Source organism: Mastigoproctus giganteus, chromosome 1 (assembly GCF_048544385.1).
Source record: "Mastigoproctus giganteus isolate SK-2022 chromosome 1, ASM4854438v1, whole genome shotgun sequence".
NCBI classification, from domain to species: domain Eukaryota; kingdom Metazoa; phylum Arthropoda; class Arachnida; order Uropygi; family Thelyphonidae; genus Mastigoproctus; species Mastigoproctus giganteus.
The window spans coordinates 50,583,182-50,605,233 of NC_143575.1; the positions used below are offsets into that span (position 1 = coordinate 50,583,182).

Sequence of the window (22,052 nt, forward strand, 5' to 3'; positions counted from 1 at the left end):
TTTATACTGGTCATATGTGATCTTTTCTAATGCGTACTTCACAATTCTGCAGCCTTCTTTAATGTAAATGGACCATGCAATAGGAATCAATGGCATATTCAATTGTGAAGCAACACAGCTTTCAAACTTTTACTTGATTGTTTTTGAAAAGGTGTTACTCTTCTGGATTGTGATTAATATCAGTTTCTTCATTAAATTGAAACAACATCAGAGGGATTCTGCAACAGTGTAAAAACATGCATATGTGAAGTGTCTTTTTCTGTAGGCAGAGGCCTTGCAGCTGGGGTTCAGTGTATTCCACTCATTTAAATGAGATGGCAGGAGCTCTGTATTAGATTTGGTTAGATCCAATTTCACAGGATAATTGGGATTATATCACTGGTATAATCCTAGTTATCCTGTTCATCCAATTCCTCATCCAATTCTACGCTCTTCTATGGAAGGTCAATTAGGAATTCACAAGTCTTTGTTGTGTGGCAATAGAGGATGGTATGTTGGGATACACTAACTCTTTGAGCTGCAGCCTTTCTATACTTTGATATACCTACCATACAAAAGCAGCAGTCAACATGATGGTTTTTGGGCTCCTTACATATTCAATGTATTGCAAAAGGCATGCACATACAACTACCACTAATTCATTCCTCTGATGTTGATCTGTAACTGCTACAGCAAAAATGAGGTGCCTACAACTTGTCTTGATCACCCATGGGCATTCCAAAATACACTTTGTATGCATTCTAAAACTTGGTGCCATCAGTGATGTTATACTTCATGTGCTTCAGATGTTTATAACATTCACAAACAACAGAATAAATTGGAGATAATTTGCACATTTATTTGGCAGCCATAAGAAACTGCAAAAAAAGACATTGTACAAACATTACAGGCTCTTATATATCATAGTATTTGGCACTCATTATATAATAGTGGTCCCTAGATTAACGATTATAATCAGTTTCACAAAAATGATCATAAACTGAAATTATCATTAATCAAGAATATGAAATACGCGTTAAAAGGCTTAATCCGTTCCAAGACCATCCTTACATATTCAAATTTTTTCGCAGAAAAAATTTATAATATAGCACTATACAGTATTTGAACATTTCATATTAGTAATAAATATAAATATTTACCCTAACACAGTTAAATTCACATGTAATTAATACAGCAAATTTTGTTAAAAAAAATTCTTAACATTAGCTAAAAATGAGCATTGCCTAATGATCTTTTTGTGAAATAATTGTTGCTTAACTTTAGCACCTTTTTTCATGTTTATAAATAATTTCTTGCTTTTTTGCATAGAAATTGATTTCCTTCTTTTCTTTTACACTCACTTTTGGGGCTCTGACTATTGATTTAATTTAATAAAATGGCAATAAATTTATGAAAACAGGAGAGGTTTGCATAACCACAATAAAATTATGAAAATTAGAGACGTTTGCGCTGAAAAGGCAGAATACACAGAGATTGACTCCAAGCTCTAATAAACACGAATGCATAACTTTAGAGCATTGCGATTGACTGACAACAAATACATGGAATTTAGAATGCTGTGAATAGCCAAAAATGAGGACTACATGGCTTCAGAGCACCTTTCTTGGCTGAAACTTATTGTACTGATATTGTTAATTGGAACTTTCATCATTAATCAAATGCATGGGATCCAATGACAGGCACATCATAAACCAAAATATTGTTAATTGAGGATACTTGTAAATATTGCAAAAACATAAAACCTTCATATGCTGCCAAAATAATGACACTAGAGAGAGGAAAAAACCATGAGATGAATGGTTGGATTCAACACATAAAATACATATAAGAACTAGTTAAATATAAATATATACTTTTTTGTTGCATAGTGATATATTTGACGCTACTAGGCTTTTCATTCCAAATAAGAAATACTTTTCAAGGTTTAGGCCTAAATGGATGTCAGATGAATTAATGAGGCTCATGGCAAAGAAGAAAAATGTATGTGTTGCATATAAAGTATCAGGTGACACAGCAGCCTATGGCAGATATAAACTAGTTTTAATCAAGTTGAAAAGGAGGTTAGGAAGGCAAAGGCAGATTATGAGAAATCTTTGGCAAAGGATGCAAAGAGTTCTTTACTTATGTAAGGAAAGGGATGAATCAGATTGGACCACTTAACATAGATGGGTTGACTATTGATGATCATGCTTAGGTAGCTGATAAACATGAGTATTTTGCATCTACATTCACACATGAAGAGTTATTCAATGAGGGGACTGTCAGAAGTTTTTTAAACTCTAACAGGGAGATAAGTGATTTTGTAATAACTGAGAGCAAAGTGGAGGAGAAATTGTTGAAGTTAAACATAAAAAAAGCACCTGGGGTGAATGGGATCTATCCAGTTATATTAAAGGAGGCAGCAAAAGGAAGTAAGCAAACCCTTAGCCATAATTATGAGAGCTTCCTTGGACTCAGGGGGGGTCTCCATGGACTGGAGGTGTGCAACTGTATCACCAATTCACAAGGGGGGGGGGTCAAAAGGTGACACAAGTAGCTACAGACCTGTTAGTTTAACTTGTGTCCCAGGGAAAATAATGGAATCACTGGTTAAAGAAGCATTGCAGGATCATCTAGACAAGACTGCAGTAATATTTAAGACACAGCATGGGTTTGTTAAAGGGAGGTCTTGTCTGACCAATTTGACTGGATACTATGATGTGGTCACAAAGGAACTGAACGCCAAAAATAATTTTGATATCATATACTTGGATTTCAGAAAAGCTTTTGATACTGTTGCATATGGAAGACTGCTGTACAAATTGGAGAGATATGGCATTAAGGGTAAGTTGCTACAATGGATAAAGGGATGGTTGAGTGGGAGAGGACAGAGAGTGGTAATCAATGGACACTGCTCTTCATGGACAAATGTTATTAGTGGAGTTTCCCTAGGGGGTTCGGTGTTGGGCCCATTGTTGTTTTCTATATTTATCAATGACATTGATGAAGGTATATTAGGATTAATGTCCAAGTTTGCAGATGATACAAAGGTTGGCAGGTAAAGACAGTATGCTACTCCAACTGGATCTAGATAAGTTAGGAAAATGAGCTGAGAAGTGGCAACTGAAGTTTAACATTGACAAATGCAAAGTACAAATTTTTTAACCCATATGGGTAGCAATAACTGAAGAGAAACATACCAACTGTGTGATACTACACTCAGGGAAGTGGAAAAGACCTGGGAGTAATTGTGCAGTCAAATATGAGGTTTGCTGAGCAGTGCAGACTGGCTGCCAGGGCAGGTCATGGAGTCTTGTCAATGATATATAGAAATTTTGCTAGCAGGGACAGGGAGGTGATTATCCCGTTGTACAAGGCAGTGTCAGGCCACACCTAGAATACTGTGTACAGATCTGGAGGCCTCATTTTAGGAAGGATCTAGAGTTACTAGAATGAGTACAAAGAAGGGCAACAAGATTGGTGAGGGGAACAAAGGGGTGCTCTTACCAAGAAAGGTAAGAGGACCTGTTTGTTCCTGGAGAGTAGGCACCTGTGAGGTGATTTGATTGAGATGTATATGGCCTTTTAATGGGTTGAGCAAGCTGCATGCTGATGAGATTCTTTCTCTTGCTCAGATTAAGAACCCGAGGGAGGCACAGTTTCAAATTGAGGAAAGACAGTTGTAGAATAGATGTGCAGAAATTTGCCTTCAGCCAGTGGATAGTTGATTGGTGGAACAGACTTCCATCTTTTGTTGCGGAAGTTGATAGCCTAAATAAATCTAAGGCTGAGCAGCTGGACAGGCATTTGGAACGAATGGAGGGGTGAAATAGTAAGGGTTTTTTTTTTTTTTTTTGGCTGATGGTGCATAAGCTTGCTTTCTTGCATCGTATGCCTCTGCTAATGCTAATATGAACAGATATCAGAACCACTCATAAGAACACACAGTAGTTGGTTAAGGAAAGTAACCAACTACTGTGCATTTTTCTGAGCCAACAACTAGTCAGTCAGCTGTGGCTTCATGTGCTATTTAATAGTTGGACCTATGAGAGTGAATATAATTTCTGCTTATTTAAGTAACATACAACCTTTGTGAAAAAAGTGTTTCCTGGTTATATTATATTCTTTCTTCATCTGCTTTTATTTTTGTCTGGGTCTTGATCAGCAGTCTATAGAAATTTGTCCTTTGGTGGGGGATGTATGGAAGGGTACCAGTAATTTTATTGGTAGGTTGGTATCTATGTGAACATTGTGGTTTGTAAAATATATAGGAATACATTTCTCAGTTGAAAGCTCCGGCTTGTTGAAATCCTCCCCGCCCCTTAAAAGGGAAAAAGAAAAAAAGAGTACTAGAGCTTTATTCCATGGCAATTGTCAGGATTAGAGATTATATGTGGTGGTGTTGGTATTGTTGTAAGGTAGAAATTTGTGTGAGAAAGAAGAGAGATCACAGTTTTTGATTTTCCTTTTATTATTGGGGATTTTTTTTTATTTTCAGGGAACGTAAAAGATCTGTCTGTATTTCCAGTCAAACAGGAATGACTGTACGTGATGTAGGTAAGTTTTCTTTCTTATTTTTTTGTTTTATGATCACAGCACTTATATTTGTTATGAACATATAAGAATTATTTGATGAATAAAATTATGCTTGAATAATATATAATTATAAATTGTCAGACCTGCCTATTTTTATACTATAGGCTAAGAAAAAGACAAATGGTCTTTCCACAGTAACATTATTTCATCTTGGGATGCCATCACTATGAGTTAACTCAGTATTTTATTATAAATAAATAGCATCTCACAAAATGTTAGATACTTCTTTATAAAGCTTAACAACACTAGACCTGCTCATTAGTCTTCCATGGGAGAAGGGAAAGAGTAGGGAAAAGGAAAATTTTTTGGTTAAAAAATTTAAGACTTGTGACACAAGGTCTAGAATGTACTTGTATTCTTGAAGAAGGTACAGGAAACATTGCAAAGTATTTATGATTATATATGGGAGAAGGTAAAATAAAATCTTTAATTGAGTAATTCTAATTTGCTTTCTCTTTAGTTCAGAAGAGGTTTTTTAGAGATAATTTGAAATAAGTAAATCATTCTCAAGAAAAAAACAGCAAATGTACATTTTTTTTTGCCAGCTGGCTTTGACTGTGATTTGCACCTGATTGATAGTCAGGTATTTTTACTGACTGTGGGGGATTAGGAAATGGAAACTCATTTTTTAAATGTTCATTAATCCAAATAGCACAGGCCAAAAAATATGAACCTTTATTCAGTATTAAAGCTGCCCTTCAGTAGGTTTCGAATAACAGCACAGATAATTGTAAGCATTCTTTCAGCAAAATATCATGCAACTGCAAAAAAGTTGAAGAGGACTTTGTTGCTGAATAGCTCTCTCCAGCATTTCCCACACATTCTCAACAGACTGCGATCAAGTGAATGTGGGAACAAGGAAGATGGTGGAAATCCATGTCGTGTTCACTGAACAATTGTGGCACAATACACTGTTGCATTGTCATCCATAAAGTAACCATCACCTTTGGAATAAAACTGTAACACTGCAGGGTGCAATAGATCTGATACAAAATTCAGGTACTCCCCCAATTATATTTCACCTTCCACTGGTATCAACAGACCCAGTCTGTGTCAACAAAACATCCTCACACCATGATACTACCTCCAGATGCTTGGGTTGTCTTAACAAGGCAAGAAGTGTCCCTTTGTGAGGTTTTTTTCCTACCATCAGTGCAAAACAGTGTATTTTGATTTGTCTGACCATATGACTTTCTTCTATTGTTCCACTGTCCAATCACAATGGTCTTAGCACCACTGCAAGTTGATTTTTCTCTGAAACAAGTGGCTTCCAAATAGGCAGACAACTGCCAATGCCAATTTATTCAATTCCCTGCACATGGTACAGGTTGAAAACCTTTGTTGAATTCGGATGTTGATGAGCTTGGTTGAATTCAGATGTTATTTGCTGCATGTCCTATTTTTCTCTACAGTCCTCCTTAGAGTCAGAAAAAGGTCACTCACTAAATTGGCCAGGTTTGTCAGTCTTGGGAAAGAGTTTCCTGGTTTTATCTCCAGGAAGTTTGGGTTTTTCGGCTACATTTACATCTTTTGAGATGTAGAAGAACTGCTTGCTTTGCAGTTATTAAAAACTTTTGAGATGGATGCTTTTGAAAACCAGTTATGTCTTTTGTTTTTGGAATTGTGGCTCCTGCTAAATGTGCACTCACAATAAGACCTTTTTTCAAAGTCTGATAGATCATGTGTTTCCCCCATTTTGGCTTCAGATTACTGCAGTTGAACAGCCAGTGAGTCTCATACTCAACGAGGAAACCCGTCATCACCCCAATCAGTTTCCTTTGCATCTGTTTGCATTTCTTCTGTCTGTGACTGTCTTAATTCAACAGTTTTTATTTTTTTTGGCCATTTTATGTATTTACACATTATATTAGGGGCACTTCAAAAGTTCATGACCTGGGTACAAAGAGTTTATTTGAAGAGTCTAAATTATATGTTACTTTTCAACATAGTCCCCTTTAGTGTCAATACACTTTTGCCACTGATACTACAATGTGTTGTTTAAGGTCTCCAAGCTGATGCTATCACCTTGGCAGCAGAAGAATTGACTTGACTTTCTTTGGAGGGAGGGAAAAGCTGTGCTTCCATTCTTTGAACTGCTCCTTTGTCTTTGGATGAGATGTAATAGACCCCACACTCATCCATGGTTGCAAATCTTGCAACAAAATGTGCTGGATCTTCTTGAAAATCATGCAAATGTTCACTTGACGTGCCAAAGCTTGAGCTTTTGATCTGCTGACACCTTTTCCCTAGTAAGAATCCTGTTATGTGGTATGCATGTTTAGATGAGATGCCCACGACGATTACAATGTACTGAACTGTCACTCATCACCAGATCATGCACATTGGCAACAACTTCTGCAATGGTGGCTGTTGCAGATCTTCCAGGCTCACCCTCCCTTGTTTAAATCCTGCTTCCCACTTCTTAACCATGGGATAGGAAGGGCATCCTCCCCCAATGTTTTAACCATATCCTCATGAATTGTCTTTGGCTTTTATCTCTCTTTTTTTTTTTCCCCCTAAATATTGAATGATTGCACAGTAATTGATTTTGCCCACCTTTCCTCATTCATGCAACTTTGTTGATTTCAGGATCTGTAATTGAAAAAAGACATCAGTGAGTATGAAACTTGGCAGGTTACTGTTTAAAGTGTTATTCATTAAGTATAGAAATTTTTAACACTATACTACTACTCTTTCATACCTTCATTTTATATTTCTGGGAAAATAAAATTTAAATTAAAAAAACAAAAACAAAAAAAAAAAAAGCATAAAACTGTTTTTCAAATATCCTTTATAAACTGCATCAGAATCAACGTTTAGTTGACCGTGGTTTTACCATTCAAATTCCTATGCCCCATTTTTGAATTTAAATAGAAAATTTGTTAGACCTGATGTAGCCAAGTGGTCAATGTGCGTGCATGCTGTCATATGTTTGAGTTGATAATGGTTTGAACCCATGTGACTGGTAAATATATTAATTGTATTCATTGTCGAAATGATTAGTTGTAAACTCCTTTGACTTGTGTAATAATGCCAGAATATAAATAGAACATAAAGTAATATTTCTAGATATTGTTCAAGTTCAGTAAGTAAATTTTTTTAAATATATTATAATGTATGTATAACCACACTTTAATTATGCAGCATATTTTTGCTTTTAGCTTGGATGTGAAAATACCTGTTACAAACTGTTCTTGAAGTATTTGAGGAAAATAAAATTTGGAAATTGCTAACTTAAGTGTACTATTATATGTATATTTACATTTGACTTTTATTGTACTCATTTCTTGACTATTTCTTTAATAGTGAGCCTGCTAGAAGATACAAATCACAATGGATTTCCTGTTATTGTTTCTAAAGAACTTCCCTACTTAGTAGGGTATGTATTGAGGAGAGACCTCAGTTTAGCACTAGGTAAGATATATCTAACATATAAAAGCTTCTAATCCATATACAGCAGGCCCTCATTATAATGCAGTTTGCTCTACGCTGATTCGCTATAACGCTGTTCTTATATTATAATCCATATCTCACTCTAATGCTGTCACAACTCACCATGATGCTCTTTTACCAGTGTACAGATTAAATTTTTGGCATGTTTAACGAAAACATTTCTCATCTGATATAGTCGTCGATAGCTTGAAAATGAATTGCAAAACAGCATTAAAAAGTTTCCCATGCTGACTTGCAAAATTTTCCCACGCTCAGTGAAATTTTCTTCCATGCTAATTTAATTGCAAGTATGGTGGCTTGTTACATAGTTCCGAGATCAACATTTTAAAAAATGATCAAGTATATTGCTTGTACTATTTGCGTTATATGCATTTATCTGAAGTGTAGTCATCACTCAGTACAGTACAGTGTTAGGTAACAGACAGTTTACTCAAACATTGTATAATAATTAACGCAACGCATTACATTTTCAAAGATGAATAATGGTGGATAAGAATTAAAAAGTAACAACGTCTGGACGTGGTACAAAGCCTACTAAGGTAAGAAAAGGACTGAATTTGAAAATTAAATTATATGTTTTGAAGTGAATCAATTTCTTTCAATGACAAGTAGATGTGTGCAGTCATTTAGGACTGGCAGATTCAACTGTAAGAACAATTATAAAAAAATAAAGAATTAATTTTAGCAGTGGTAAAAGACAGCTGTTCCACTGCAAGCAACTAAACTGGCTATTATGATTGAAATGGAGAGACCTAAATAATTTTATTGAAGATAATATCCAATGCACAATTGCGTTAAGTTAAATATTATTAAATAAAAAGCGATTAGCCTATATGATGATCTGAAGAAAGCTCACCTTAAAAAAAAAAAAAGAAAAAAATTGGAACCATTTAAAGCTAGTAAGGGCTGGTTCAATACATTTAAAATTCAAGAAGCTATACGTGCAGATCAAGGAGCCGAAACTTCCAAAAAAGAACTTCTTAAAATTATTGAAGAGAGGTTTTTAACATAGATGAAACAGGGCTTTTTTGGAAACTAATGCCTAAAAGAAGTTTCATATCAAAAGAAGAAAAAAACATGCCAGGCGGCAATGGATCGGTTGACTTTATTGTTGAGTGGTAATGCTGCGGAGGAAAAAACCCCTTTTAGTTTACTAGGAAGAGGGCTAAAGTACAACCCAAAATCGACCAAAGATATGAAAACTTGACAGCTCGGGGCCATCATCAATTAATAAATTCATGATTTTAATTGGCATTTTAAGTTTAATTTGATACGTAATGTAGTTTTCTTTTTTTGTTTTAGTTAGTTGTTGGAGCATTGGCTTCTATGGCCATAATGCACCTTCCAAGGTTTTTGCAGTACTCTGATCCAAGCCCGAGGCGGGATTCGAACCCGCGACCTTTGGGTTGCCGGGCAGGCACTTTACCCACCCGGCTAGCCCAGTCAGCACATAATGTAGTTACTTTACCACATAATTATATACATATGTAATGGAGAATACTTTATATGTATAAATTTTTAATATTAAATATATTTGCCATCTTTTCACTACCATTTATTATTTGTGAGTTGTAGTGGTATAGACCGTGACTCACAAATAAATATGTTACATTATGGGACGCTTGCTTAGCATTCTGTTTTTCCGGAACAAATTATTAGCGTTAAGCGGGGGTCACCTGTAATACCTTATATAAAGTGTTATACTACGTGAACAACTCATTGGTTATGCAAACATTATAGCTGCATACAATGTGATATGGCATTACTCTGATAAAAGATAGCTTTACACATAAAACAAAGATGCAAAACCAGAATTCAGTAATGATACATGTGCTATAATTTACCCCTGACATGATTGAAATAATTTTTCAGACCCTCTTCAACAAATATCCAAATACCACAGTGAAAGAAATATTCCTAGATAAGTCTAACCATTACTTATGGATGCCTTCTCCACATTTTCTCTGTGTATGCTAGATTTATTTCTTGTTTTATTACTTCTGCTAAGGAAGCTAAAAGTAATTTGACAGATATATCTAGGACAGGTTATATATTTCAAGTGACTGTCTTTTAAATTTTGTGTGTAACTTATAACTGATTATCATTTTATATCAGTGGCAAGCAAACTGAAGCCGACCGGGCTAGCCGGGGTGGGTAAAGCGCCTGCCTGGTAACCCAAAGGTCGCGGGTTCGAATCCCGCCTCGGGCTTGGATCAAAGTACTGCAAAAAACCTTGGGAGGTGCACTATGGCCGCCACAGAAGCCGATGCGCCAATAACTACCAAAAAAAAAAGAAAAAAAAGCAAACTGAAAATATGTGTACCAGTAATGAGTTAAAAAGCAACAAAGATACAAGCTTACCCATAACACTAATCCTGAAAGGTAAGCAATTGTATATTGAGAGGATGGTGTGTACATATAAACAGATATGCATACTTTTAAATGTGGAAGGACAAATTTTGAAGGTGGAGTAGAAATATCTTTGTTGGTCAATCAATATTTCATTACTGAGAACAATATAAAACAAAATATTTTAATTTGGGAATCCACCAATAAAGCTAGGAATCTGTGACCAAAAAAGTTTGCATGATACTATACTACATGTTAATCTTGTCAGAGTGTAGTGCAGTAAATGTTTCACTGGTGAACTCACATAGGATGGTGTATCATTCTAATCTGTCATAACATGAGAGAGCACAGACACAAAGATTTTCCCCACCCCCATTCAGTATGAAATGCTTCTGCAGAAGCTATACAAGGTTTTTCAAACCACCCTGAAACACATATCTACATAATATACACCAGTGTATTTGAATCTTTGAATCTATATCACTGGCATGGGTGCTGGCAGGATATTTTGTAAGGTGGTGCATGTGGGAATAAAATTTTTGTTCGCCAAATTTTTTAATGCATGTAACATTTTAATTAAGTCAAGTTTAACTGATTTATGTGTACAGCTGAGCCAATGTTTCATGATCGGAGGGAGAAAGTACATGTATTTTTAAAGAAAGAATGTGTTGTTTTAATGTTTCAATAAATTAATGAAAATATTAAAAATTGTGTATTACTTCAAAATCCAAAGGTGGTGCTCTTGCACCATGCTACCGGCACCCATGATCACTGGTTATATAATAATCGTGATTCCCTATGGTAGACGCTAAAACCATCATTTTCATTTTATATTTCTTGGAAAATGAAATTAACAAAAAAAATTTTTAAAATAGTTACAATAATAAAACTTCTTCTGGTGAACAGAACAGTTAATAAAAGTCTGTCCTAGTTATCAAATGATCATCTTTATTTTATTAAAGATTCTTATATTACTGAAAATCATGTTGATTGTGGCTCTTTTCAAAAATTTGATTTTAGTTTTATCTGTGTATGTAGTGAAATAGCTATAAATTGTTTAGTTTACTTTTAAGTAATATATCGAATTTTTACTAAAGATGCAGGAAGTATGGATTTTTTTTTTAACTAAGTCTAAACCATGCTTGTGACAATTTTTGCACATACATTCTCTTGAAATTTCAATATTAGCAAGGCAGAACTTGACCGCCGTAGCCGGGTGGTTAGGAGCGGGAGTGCAGTAGCACACACTTCTTGAGTAGACAGAGGTTCAAGCCCCTGACTACTAAATATGGTCGATCTGCCAACCTGCACTGGACCAGCGTGGCAGATTATGGTCCATTTCCCTCAACGTGAATTGTTGAGGAGGCTTCCATCCAACAGTGGGTTGATGATGGCTGCAGTTTTTTTTTTACTTGACTTTTGTTTAATAGGGAAACTCGTGCAGTTTATTAAGAACAAAGTGTTATCTGAGTTTTTTTCACTGTATAATTAAAGTTTGTCAAGAACTGCATTTATTTTAAGAATGATTGGAAGTCTGTACTCTTTAGCAATGTCTGATGTCCTTTTCTTTCTTCGTTGTTCACTTTTACATTCTTAAGTGATAAGCTTTTTTGTACATGCTGCATTTAGACTTTCATGATTTGCATTTGGGAAATTTTTGGTTTGAATCAATATAGTTAAAAGGCTAATATTTTTAAAAAACTGACAGTTAATTATCATATAATTGAAAGGAAAGCAGAGCCAAAATTTTGTAGTTGTAATTTTGGTTTTATTGCTCTTAATTATCTGAATTCCATGGCTTTCTGTGTCACTGACTTTGCTCAGACAAACTTGTGATTTCTTGGTTGAGCCTGAAGAAATCTTTATTGGCAGGAATTCCATTTGCAATGACATATACAAGTGACTACTACGACTTTGCACTTTGAAGATACAAAGCCAGTTGCTAGACCTAGTACCACACAAATCATCCATTTATCTGCAGCTAATCTGAATTAGTATGTATGTATTTTATGAGTTTCCTTGTATTTTAAAATGAGCGACTTTACTCAGCAGCAAATTTCTATCAAATATTGTTTCAGAAAAGTGCAACAGAAACCCATGCAGTGTTAAAAACAGCTTTTTCAGAAGATGCTATACATTGGTCACAGACCTTCAGTGGTAAAATGGATTCTTATTCCTCAGATGATCCTTGCTTTGTCCTCCCTCCCCCCATTACAAAAACAATGATTAAATTGCTTGTGTTCATGATCTGATTTGGAGTGAAATTGGTATTTCGTATGGGACATGTCAATCAATTTTAACACAAGAATTAGGAACGTTATGAATTTCAGCCAAGCTTGTGTCTTACATTCTCACTGATTACAGAGCAGTGAGTTCTTGCAGGTGCAATCAACAGATGCTGCTGACCTAATTCAATTTCTTTCCTCATTACTGGTAATGAATTGTGGGTATATGACTAAGACCTGTAATCTCAGTCAAATATGAAGATCAAGCTTATTGTATTTTTTTTTTTTTTTTTTATTTAATTCATAAGACATTGTTCATTATTGTCCCATGGGTCAGACAGTGAACCATGAGTACTACAAAAATTTTACAGCAACTGCATGATTCTGTTCAGTTCAGTTCAGGAAAAAGAACTGGAAAAGTGGATGTGGAACAATGGTGTGTTATACTTTCATCAGGCCCAAGGCAAAATGGAATTTGAAGCCCCCAAATTCCATTCAAAGAAACAAATAGAAACCACGAGTTTATCACTATATATAATAAATAATAATAAATTTTCTGTTTATACTCCGGGACGGCCAAATGGTCAGGAGTTCACAAGATAGACTGAATACAAGAAACAGCACCGTATTCAGCAGTCACGGGCATGAACACTGGTCACTCAAGACACATGTACTTATGCACCTGCGCCTGACCACTAGGCTACGGATTGGGTATCCACTGTATTTTTTTAATATAAAACAAAATACCTATGATAATTCAAGTTAAATTGTTCAGCTCTCCATGTTTTTCTGTCGCTCAATATTTAATGTTCTTACACTCATTAAAATCAAAAATTGTCAAATTATTCTGCTTCACCTCAGTTCTGCATGGACATTCACTCAAGACTGGTTGATAAGATCATGGCTAACGTCTTCCTGCTACTCTACTGCCTTAAGCATAAGGGTGCCAGTTACATACAAGGCAGTCTTTATTTTTTCAATTAACTCAACTAAAAATCACTTAAAATATTAGTAAAAAAACAGCAATGAATTTTTGAAACAGTGATTTTGGGGGGCCCCTCTGATTAGGGGCCCTAGGCAGATGTCTTTGTTGCCTATAGGATACGCACCACTGGCTTGGGAATTGGTGCATGCATCATGAAAATGTGCCTTTGCACTTTTCAATCCAAGGACTACTGAATGCTCTTACTATAGTCTCCCCATCCAACATACCAGATTTAGCTCTTTCCCCAAGCTTACAGCTCCATTTAAAGGTCACGTTACAGATTTGCAATTATTCAGAATGCAGCACAGGTACTACAAGGGAGTGGTTGTCAAAAAAGATTTGCATTTACTCAGAAGTAGTTGTGATAGAAGTTTGAAACAAATACCATGTATTACACTTTCTCAACACAGTCACCAGACAAAATGACACATTTTGCCACTTCTCAATAACTTCCACAGGCTAGTTTTTAGAAGGCCTCTGACTGTCCTTCAAACCATGATTCGGTAGCAGAAATAACCTCATCATCAGCAGCAGCAAAGTGTTTTCCATGAAAAAAGGACTTCAGTGCAGGAAAGAGAAAAATCTGAGGGTGCAAGGGTGGGGGAATAAGCAGGATGTGGCAATATTTCAAACTCTGCAGCATGCACAGTGACATTATTGTGGAGCAGGCACGCATGCACCTTTTGACAGCTTTACTCATCTTTTTTCTTTGATAGCAGCACTACATAGCTTTTTGAGGAGATTAGAATAATACTTTGCCATCACAGCCCTTTTGAAGGTAATCCCTTCAAAAGGGCTGTGATGCCCTTTTGAAGGTAATCTGTTAATATTACACCATGCTGATCCCAAAAATCTGGCAGCTTCACCTTGCCAGCACTTGGTTTGCACCTTTGCCTTTTAGGGAAGGAGGAGTTTACGATTCTACACACTTCCTTTGTTTTGACATTTGTTTAGTTTTGGGATCGCGGTAATGGATCTAAGTTTCATCCACAAAATAAACTCGCTTTTCCTGGCACATTGACAACATTTCGCCTGCATATTCTACTCTTTCTTACTTCTACTAAGGGGTCAGAAGTCTGGAAACATATCTAACAGCCACTTAACTCATACACAACTGTTGATGGATGATGTTCTCCACAGATCCTACACTAATTCGGAGCTGTGCAGCTATTTTGGTGATATTCCAAGAGTAATGTCTTAATTTTTGTAATATTGCCTTCTGTTACAGCAGTTGCTAGGTCTCCTGGGATTTCTTCATTATGCACAGAGGTTCTTCCACATTTGAATGATTTAAAATTGTGCACTGAGGTTCTTCTCCATAAATAGTAACCATTTTTCATGGATTGTTTTGGCTGTTTTCTCTTGCAAAAGAGGAACTGAATCACTGATCTGTATTCCACATTATTCATTGTGACACTTTACTTCATTCAGTGCTGCAAAGAATAAAAAAAAAAAATGAATTGCCAAATCAGCAACCACAGAAATTTCATCTTTCTATCATAACTACTTCTAGGTGAATACAAATCGTTTTTGAACACCCCCCCCCTACTTAGTTGTACTGGGAATTCTTCAAGAAATTGCTTCTGCAATTTCTTGAAGCATTCAAGGAGAATGTTTTTCTATTTCCAAAATAGGCACCTCCATAGCCAGGTGGGCAGGAGCAGCAGTGCATAGCACAAGCGTCTTGATTAGACTGGGGTTCGAGCCCATGACCACCATATATAAATATATATTAAAAAAAAAAAAAAGTTCCTCCCATGAGAACATGACTTGAGCCCAGGCATTTTCCATACTGTGTAGAAGCAGCAATCTTAGTGTTTGAAACATATAAAGGATATATTTGCACACAGCTGCCTTGAATTGGACAGACCCCCCCCCCCCATTAAAAAAAAAAATACTGATTCCAAGTTTTTTTAATTAAATAAAGATAGTTTTTACAATCCTAAAATTCCCTGGACAGCATGCACAGTTTTAAAATTTCCTTTCAAACAAATCTTATTTGAATGTATTACAGATTTGTGCTAATCTGAATTGTGTTGTGTACTTTTCAAGTTTCCAAATTACAAATAACATATGTTACAGTGTGTACATGTAATTCAGGGAATACATATTTCACTATTATACTTCTATTTGCTTAATAAATATAAAATTTAAACAAAATTGAACTTTTCCTCAGTGTCTGCATTCAACTCCTGTGGAATTCCAAACGTGTAAATTACCTGACTGCCAATCATTATTCAACTGAGGCCATTTCCCTCTCCACTGAGAGAAAAGGCATTTCTTTGGATATGTCTCAAGCAACTGAGTTGGGTCATCCTTGAGTGCTCATCCGTTCTAGGAACATTGGTGTCCTCATGAATAATTGACTACCATGTAGACTAAGTAATAATGGAAACATTCCTTGAAACAACGAAATGATTAAATATATTGTCAATTTCATATTTACACACATACATAGATGTGTGTGTAAATATGGAACACACACACACACAAAATAAATTCTTCATAAATTGGCATCTAAACAATTTTTTTAAAGACTTAGTGGCAACTCACTATACTTCAAACTAAACCAAGCTATTTTGCACACAGTACCATTAATGAACTGTGAACCAGTTCATTTTGCTTTAAATTGTTCATTCTTTTTATAATTAAGCAAATGGAATTTCACTGTATAAAGCCATTTGTATTATTTTTAAGGAATTTCTCTGCTAGATTTCAGTTTGCTCAAATGACAAAATAGAGGGTTACCTCCTACCTGGAAAGTTCTAAGAAATTCTGAAGACAATGGAATGTAGGAAAGCTTCCAATTACAAATTCTTTTTTTTTTACATTAGTATTCCATTAATTTCGCTCTTAATATGTTTCAATATCACTAATGGATGCACATGTCTGCTAGGGTTAAACAGCTCAGCAGCTAATGTTAACAATATTAAAGTTTGAAAATGGCAGAAGGTTATCAAATTGTAGCAGGATACTTAATGATTTTGTAATAACTGAGAGCAAAGTGGAGGAGAAATTGTTGAAGTTAAACATAAGAAAAGCACATGGGGTGGATGGCAGTGTGCTACTGCAACAGGATCTAGATAATTTGGGCAGGTGGGCTAAGAAGTGGCAACTGAAGTTTAACCTTGACAAATGCAAAGTACTGCATATGGGTAGAAGTAACTCCAGCGAAACGTACCAACTGTGTGGTACTACACTTAAGGTAGTAGAAAATGAAAAAGACCTGGGAGTAATTGTGCAGTCAGATATGAAGTTTTCTGAGCAATGCAGACAGGCTGTCAGGGCAGGTCATGGGGTTTTGTCAATTGATATATAGGAATTTTGCTAGCAGGGAAAAGGAGGTGATTGTCCCTCTGTATAAGGCAATGGTCAGGCCACGCCTTGAGTACTGTGTACAGGTCTGGAGGCCTCATTTTAGGAAGGATGTAGATTTGAGGTTGTGTACAGAGAAGGGCAACAAGATTGGTGAGAGGAATGAAGGGATCCTCTTACCAAGAGATGCTTAAGTTCTGCAAATTGCAGTGGCTGGAGACTAGGCACCTGCGTGGTGATCTGATTGAGGTGTATAAGGCCTTGAATGGGTTGAGCATGCTGAATTTTGATGGGATCCTTCCACTTGTTCAGATTAAGAATCTAAGGGAGCATAAATTCAAATTAAGAAAAGACAGATGTAGAATAGATGTGTGGAAATTTGCCTTTAGCCGGCGGGTGGTTAATTGCTGAAACAAACTTCCATCTGTCATTGTGGAAGTTGATAGGTTGAATAAATTTAAGGAGGAACTGGACAGGCATTTGGAGGGAATGGTGTGATTTTTTTTTTTTTTTTTTTTTTTTTTGGCTGATGCTGCATAAGCTTATACACTTGCTTTCTTGCATCACATGCCGCTACTACTACTAGATTACAATAGGAAAAGATTTAAAAAACCTGTTTCAATGTTCAGCATATTTGAATATTATAGCAATAACTTAGAAAAACATTGAATTGAATAATAACTTAATTGGAGAACTCATGTATTTGACAAATCATTGATATTCTTATTGACATTGATACATACAGTAGTATATAATTTTTCTAAACATGGGAAAAACAAAAGTTAGAGATATAAAATGAATTTTAATAATTTGATTTGTAAGTTGTCTTTTCGGTAAAACTTTATATCAGATCTGTTTCCATTAAATCTTGCTTGGCATATTGATTCTTGATTGTGCTGCATAATTCACTTAAAAAGTAGTCTATAATATATACTTGACAGAATCTACGTGTACACAATTTATTTTTAGTAGTTAATTATAAGATAACAAAAAGGAACTGCTTAAACTTGTTTAATTTTTTTCTACACAGCTAATGCAAGGAAAAATCAGTGTAATATTAATGAAGACAGTCCTGTTTATTTCACTAATGTCATTCCTGAAGATGTGAGAGACAAAGCTGTTAACCTAAGCAAGATTGTGGACATGGTATAGTATGCTTTAGAAAATACTCAAGGTTTAATTATTATACTTCTTCCTCTGCTTAAAGAATACATAGTGATATAATAAGAATTTTATATTATTTTGATGAATTCCTAGTTTAGAACGGTATACTTTGCTGGGTTTAGATAGTCCCATAATTTACAGTATTCCCATCATTTAATAAAAAGCTTTTTACAATATTTTGGCGCCTAATGTCTAAAAGCAGCCATTCTTGTTTTGCTTAACAGCAACATACTGGGAAGAGAATGCATTACATTCATTATGTCTCTATACATTGCTCTCCTCATCCAAATCTGTCATGTATGTCACTATCATAATACAGCTCAGTCCTTCTGGACTATATGAGCCTTCCATTCACTATATTTGCTTCCATGTTATCCTTTTTCCTGTTAGATTATTAGCCCTAGTCAGGATAAGACTTTCAAATGCTTGTTTAACATCATCAGTCCACCTTACCCCTTGTTTACCCCTCAGCTCATTACCATTCATTTTTGGTTCAAATGTGCGTTTGGTTACTCTCTCTTCTACCATCCTTTCTGTATGTCCATACTATCTGTAAGTTTGCTTCAGTTACCTTTGCTATGTTATGTTACCCAAGTGTGTGTTTTTTTTTTTTTTTTTTTTTTTTCCTTATTTCCTCATTTGTAATATGATGTTAACATTACTTCAACCCTTACTTCCATTTGTTTTTCTTAAAATTATAATTCTGAAGACTACTTTTTGATCATTTCCTTTACTTTCTTATTCAGTTCTTAGTTCCATAGGTTAAAAACACTTAAAATCAATGCAATTAGTGTCAAGATATTTCTCAGCAATATTTACAGTCAAAAGAAAGCTCAAAACGCTGAGCGACATTAAGGAGTCAAATTTCTGTAAAATAAGTGATATGATGATCACAGAAGTGTTTGTTAGAAAATGTTAACAGGAGAGACTGCTTCTACAGGGATGGGATACACTTAAATAGAAAGGGTGCAAGAATGTTTGCTGATGCTATCGAGGCAGTGTTAGGTGGGTTGGAAAACTGCTAGATTGGGGGGATACAAGGACTAATAGATTAACAGTAGCCACTGGCAGAGGTGAAAGTGATTCTTGCACTGCTTCTATTGGAATGAGCAGAAGCCTGGAAAACAAGATGCAGGATATTTCAGAGACTGCTGGGAATCATTGGGGTACAAGTAAACACATGGGTTGTGTTAGGGTAGCTAAGAAAAAGAACAGGTGCATGTATACACCAATGCGTGTACACCAATGCTAGGAGTTTAGTAAATAAATTTGATGAATTTGAGGTATTGCTCAAAACATCAAAGGCAGAACATCAAAATTGTGGGGATTTCAGAGACGTGGTGTCACACAGATATAAGGAATGCAGAACTGGAATTTGGGGAGAACAATGTCTACAGAAAGGATAGACAGGATAGGAAGGGAGGAGGGGTTATGCTATTAGTTAAAAAACACATAAAATCCAAGGAAGTGAAGCCAGTCGACATCGCTGGTCAGTGCAGTGTCGAGTCAGTTTGGTGTGACATAAGCATTGGGAGATCAAAATTGAGAGTAGGAGTGTGCTATAGGCCTAATGACTCTGAGTATAATAAGAAACTGTACGGAGAAATAGTGGGCCAGTAAATCAGAGAGTCTTATAATGGGGGATTTTAATTTCCCAGATATTGACTGGAATTTGGGGGCTGGTCACTCACACACTAGCAAGGCTTTTGTGGATTTATTGGATGATTGTTTTCTACATCAGCATGTTCGGGAGGCAACTAGAGGGAGTAATACTCTAGATTTGATTATCAGTAGTGATTCTTCATGCATTAAGAATCTGCAGATAAATGAACCACTAGGTGGCAGTGATCAGTGTTCTGAAGTGGGAGTTACTCAAAGATGTAACTACCATTAGGGGTAAAGGGAAGGGGTATTGCTTTCGTAAAGGCGACTACGATGGACTGAGACAGTATTTAAATTCTATACAGTGGGATCAACTGATGATGTTACCAACAGCAAATTCAAGATGGGAAGCATTCAAAGAACTTATCTTGGAAGCTACTAGGCTGTACATACCAACTAAGAAATATTGTTCAAGGTTTAGGCCTAAATGGATGTCAGATGAACTAATGAGGCATATGGCAGAGAAGAAAAATGCATGGGATACATACAAATTAACACGTGACACAGAAGCCTATGATAGATACAAGTTGATCTGTAACCAAGTTACAAAGGAGGTTAGGCAGGCGAAGGCAGATTACGAGAGATCCTTGGCAAGGCATGCGAAGAAAAACAGCAAAGAGTTCTTTACTTATGTAAACTCTAGAAGGAAGGGGATGAATCAGATTGGTCCACTTGATATCGATGGGTCAACTGTTGATGACCCTGCTCAGGTAGCTAACAAACTAAATGAATATTTTGCATCAACATTCACACATGAGGAGTTATTCAGCGAGGGGAATGCCAGAGGTGTATTCAACTCTAGCAGTAAGCTAGAGAATCTTGTAATAACTGAGAGTAAAGTGGAGGAGAAATTGTTGAAGATAAACACAAGAAAGGCACCTGGGGTGGATGGGATCTATCCAGTTATATTAAAGGAGGCAGCAAAGAAAGTAAGCAAACCCTTAGCTATAATTATGAGAGCTTCCTTGGACTCAGGGGAGGTACCCATGGACTGGAGATGTGCAAATGTGACCCCAATTCACAAAGGAGGATCAAAGGCTGACACAAGTAATTATAGACCTGTGAGTTTAACTTCTGTTCCCGGAAAATTAATGGAGGCACTGGTTAAAGAAGTACTGCAGGATCATCTAGACAAGACTTCAGTTATAGCTCAGACACAGCATGGTTTTGTTAAGGGGAAGTCTTGCCTGACAAATTTGATTGGATACTATGATGCAGTCACAAAAGAACTGGATGCAGGGAATAACTTTGATATTATATACTTGGATCTTAGAAAGGCTTTTGATACTGTTGCACATGGAAGACTGCTGCACAAATTGGAGCAGTGTGGCATTGGAGGCAAATTGCTGCTATGGATAAAGGGGTGGTTGAGGGGGAGAAGACAGAGAGTGGTAATCAATGGTCATTGCTCATTGTGGACTAATGTTATTAGTGGAGTCCCTCAGGGTTCAGTATTGGGTCCTTTATTGTTTTCTGTATTTATAAATGATATTGATGATGGTATATCAGGCTTAATGTCCAAGTTTGCAGACGATACGAAGGTTGGCAGGGTTGTCAAGGACCCTACTGACACTATGCTGCTGCAACAGGATTTGGAAAGGTTGAGCAGATGGGCTTTGAGGTGGCAAATGAAGTTTAACATTGACAAATGTAAAGTACTACATATGGGAAACAGCAACCCCAGAGCAACGTATCAACTCTGTGGTACTACACTGACAGTGGTAGAGAATGAAAAGGACCTGGGGGTGGTTGTGCAGGCAGATATGGAGTTCTCTGAGCAGTGCAGACGGGCTGCAAGAGTAGCTCATGGTGTATTGTCAATAATATATAGGAATTTTTCTAGCAGGGGTAAGGAGGTGATTATTCCCTTGTATAAGGCAATGGTCAGGCCGCACCTAGAGTACTGTATACAGGCCTGGAGGCCTCATTTCAAGAAGGATGTAGAGCTGCTGGAACAAGTACAGAGAAGGGCAACAAGATTGGTGAATGGAACAAAGGGGTGCTCTTACGAAGAAAGGCTTAAGTTTTGCGAATTACAGTGTCTGGAAACTAGGCACCAGCGAGGTGATCTGATAGAGGTGTACAAAGCCTTGAATGGTTTGAGCATGTTCAGTGCTGATGGGATTCTTCCTCTTGCTCAGAATAATCACCTGAGAGGGCATAAATTCATATTGAGGAAAGACAGATGTAGGATAGATGTGCGGAAATTTGCCTTTAGCCAGCGGGTGGTTGGTAGGTGGAACAGACTTCCATCCCTTGTCGTGGAAGTTGATAGCCTAAATAAGTTTAAGGCTCAGCTGGACAGGTATTTCGAACGAACAGAG

General features: G+C 36.3%; 1 protein-coding gene across 4 annotated transcripts in view; it reads left to right on the forward strand.

Annotated features, from left to right (window-relative positions):
* LOC150090786 (H(+)/Cl(-) exchange transporter 5-like) overlaps positions 1-22,052 on the forward strand; it is a 202,800-nt gene that overhangs the window by 173,583 nt on the left and 7,165 nt on the right. For all 4 annotated transcript variants that reach the window (XM_090372676.1, XM_090372686.1, XM_090372695.1 and 1 more), the window contains 3 exons: positions 4,478-4,536; positions 7,882-7,989; positions 17,933-18,048. In XM_090372676.1, the coding sequence (XP_090228802.1) occupies positions 4,478-4,536; positions 7,882-7,989; positions 17,933-18,048 (283 nt within the window). The remainder of the gene's footprint in view (positions 1-4,477; positions 4,537-7,881; positions 7,990-17,932; positions 18,049-22,052) is intronic.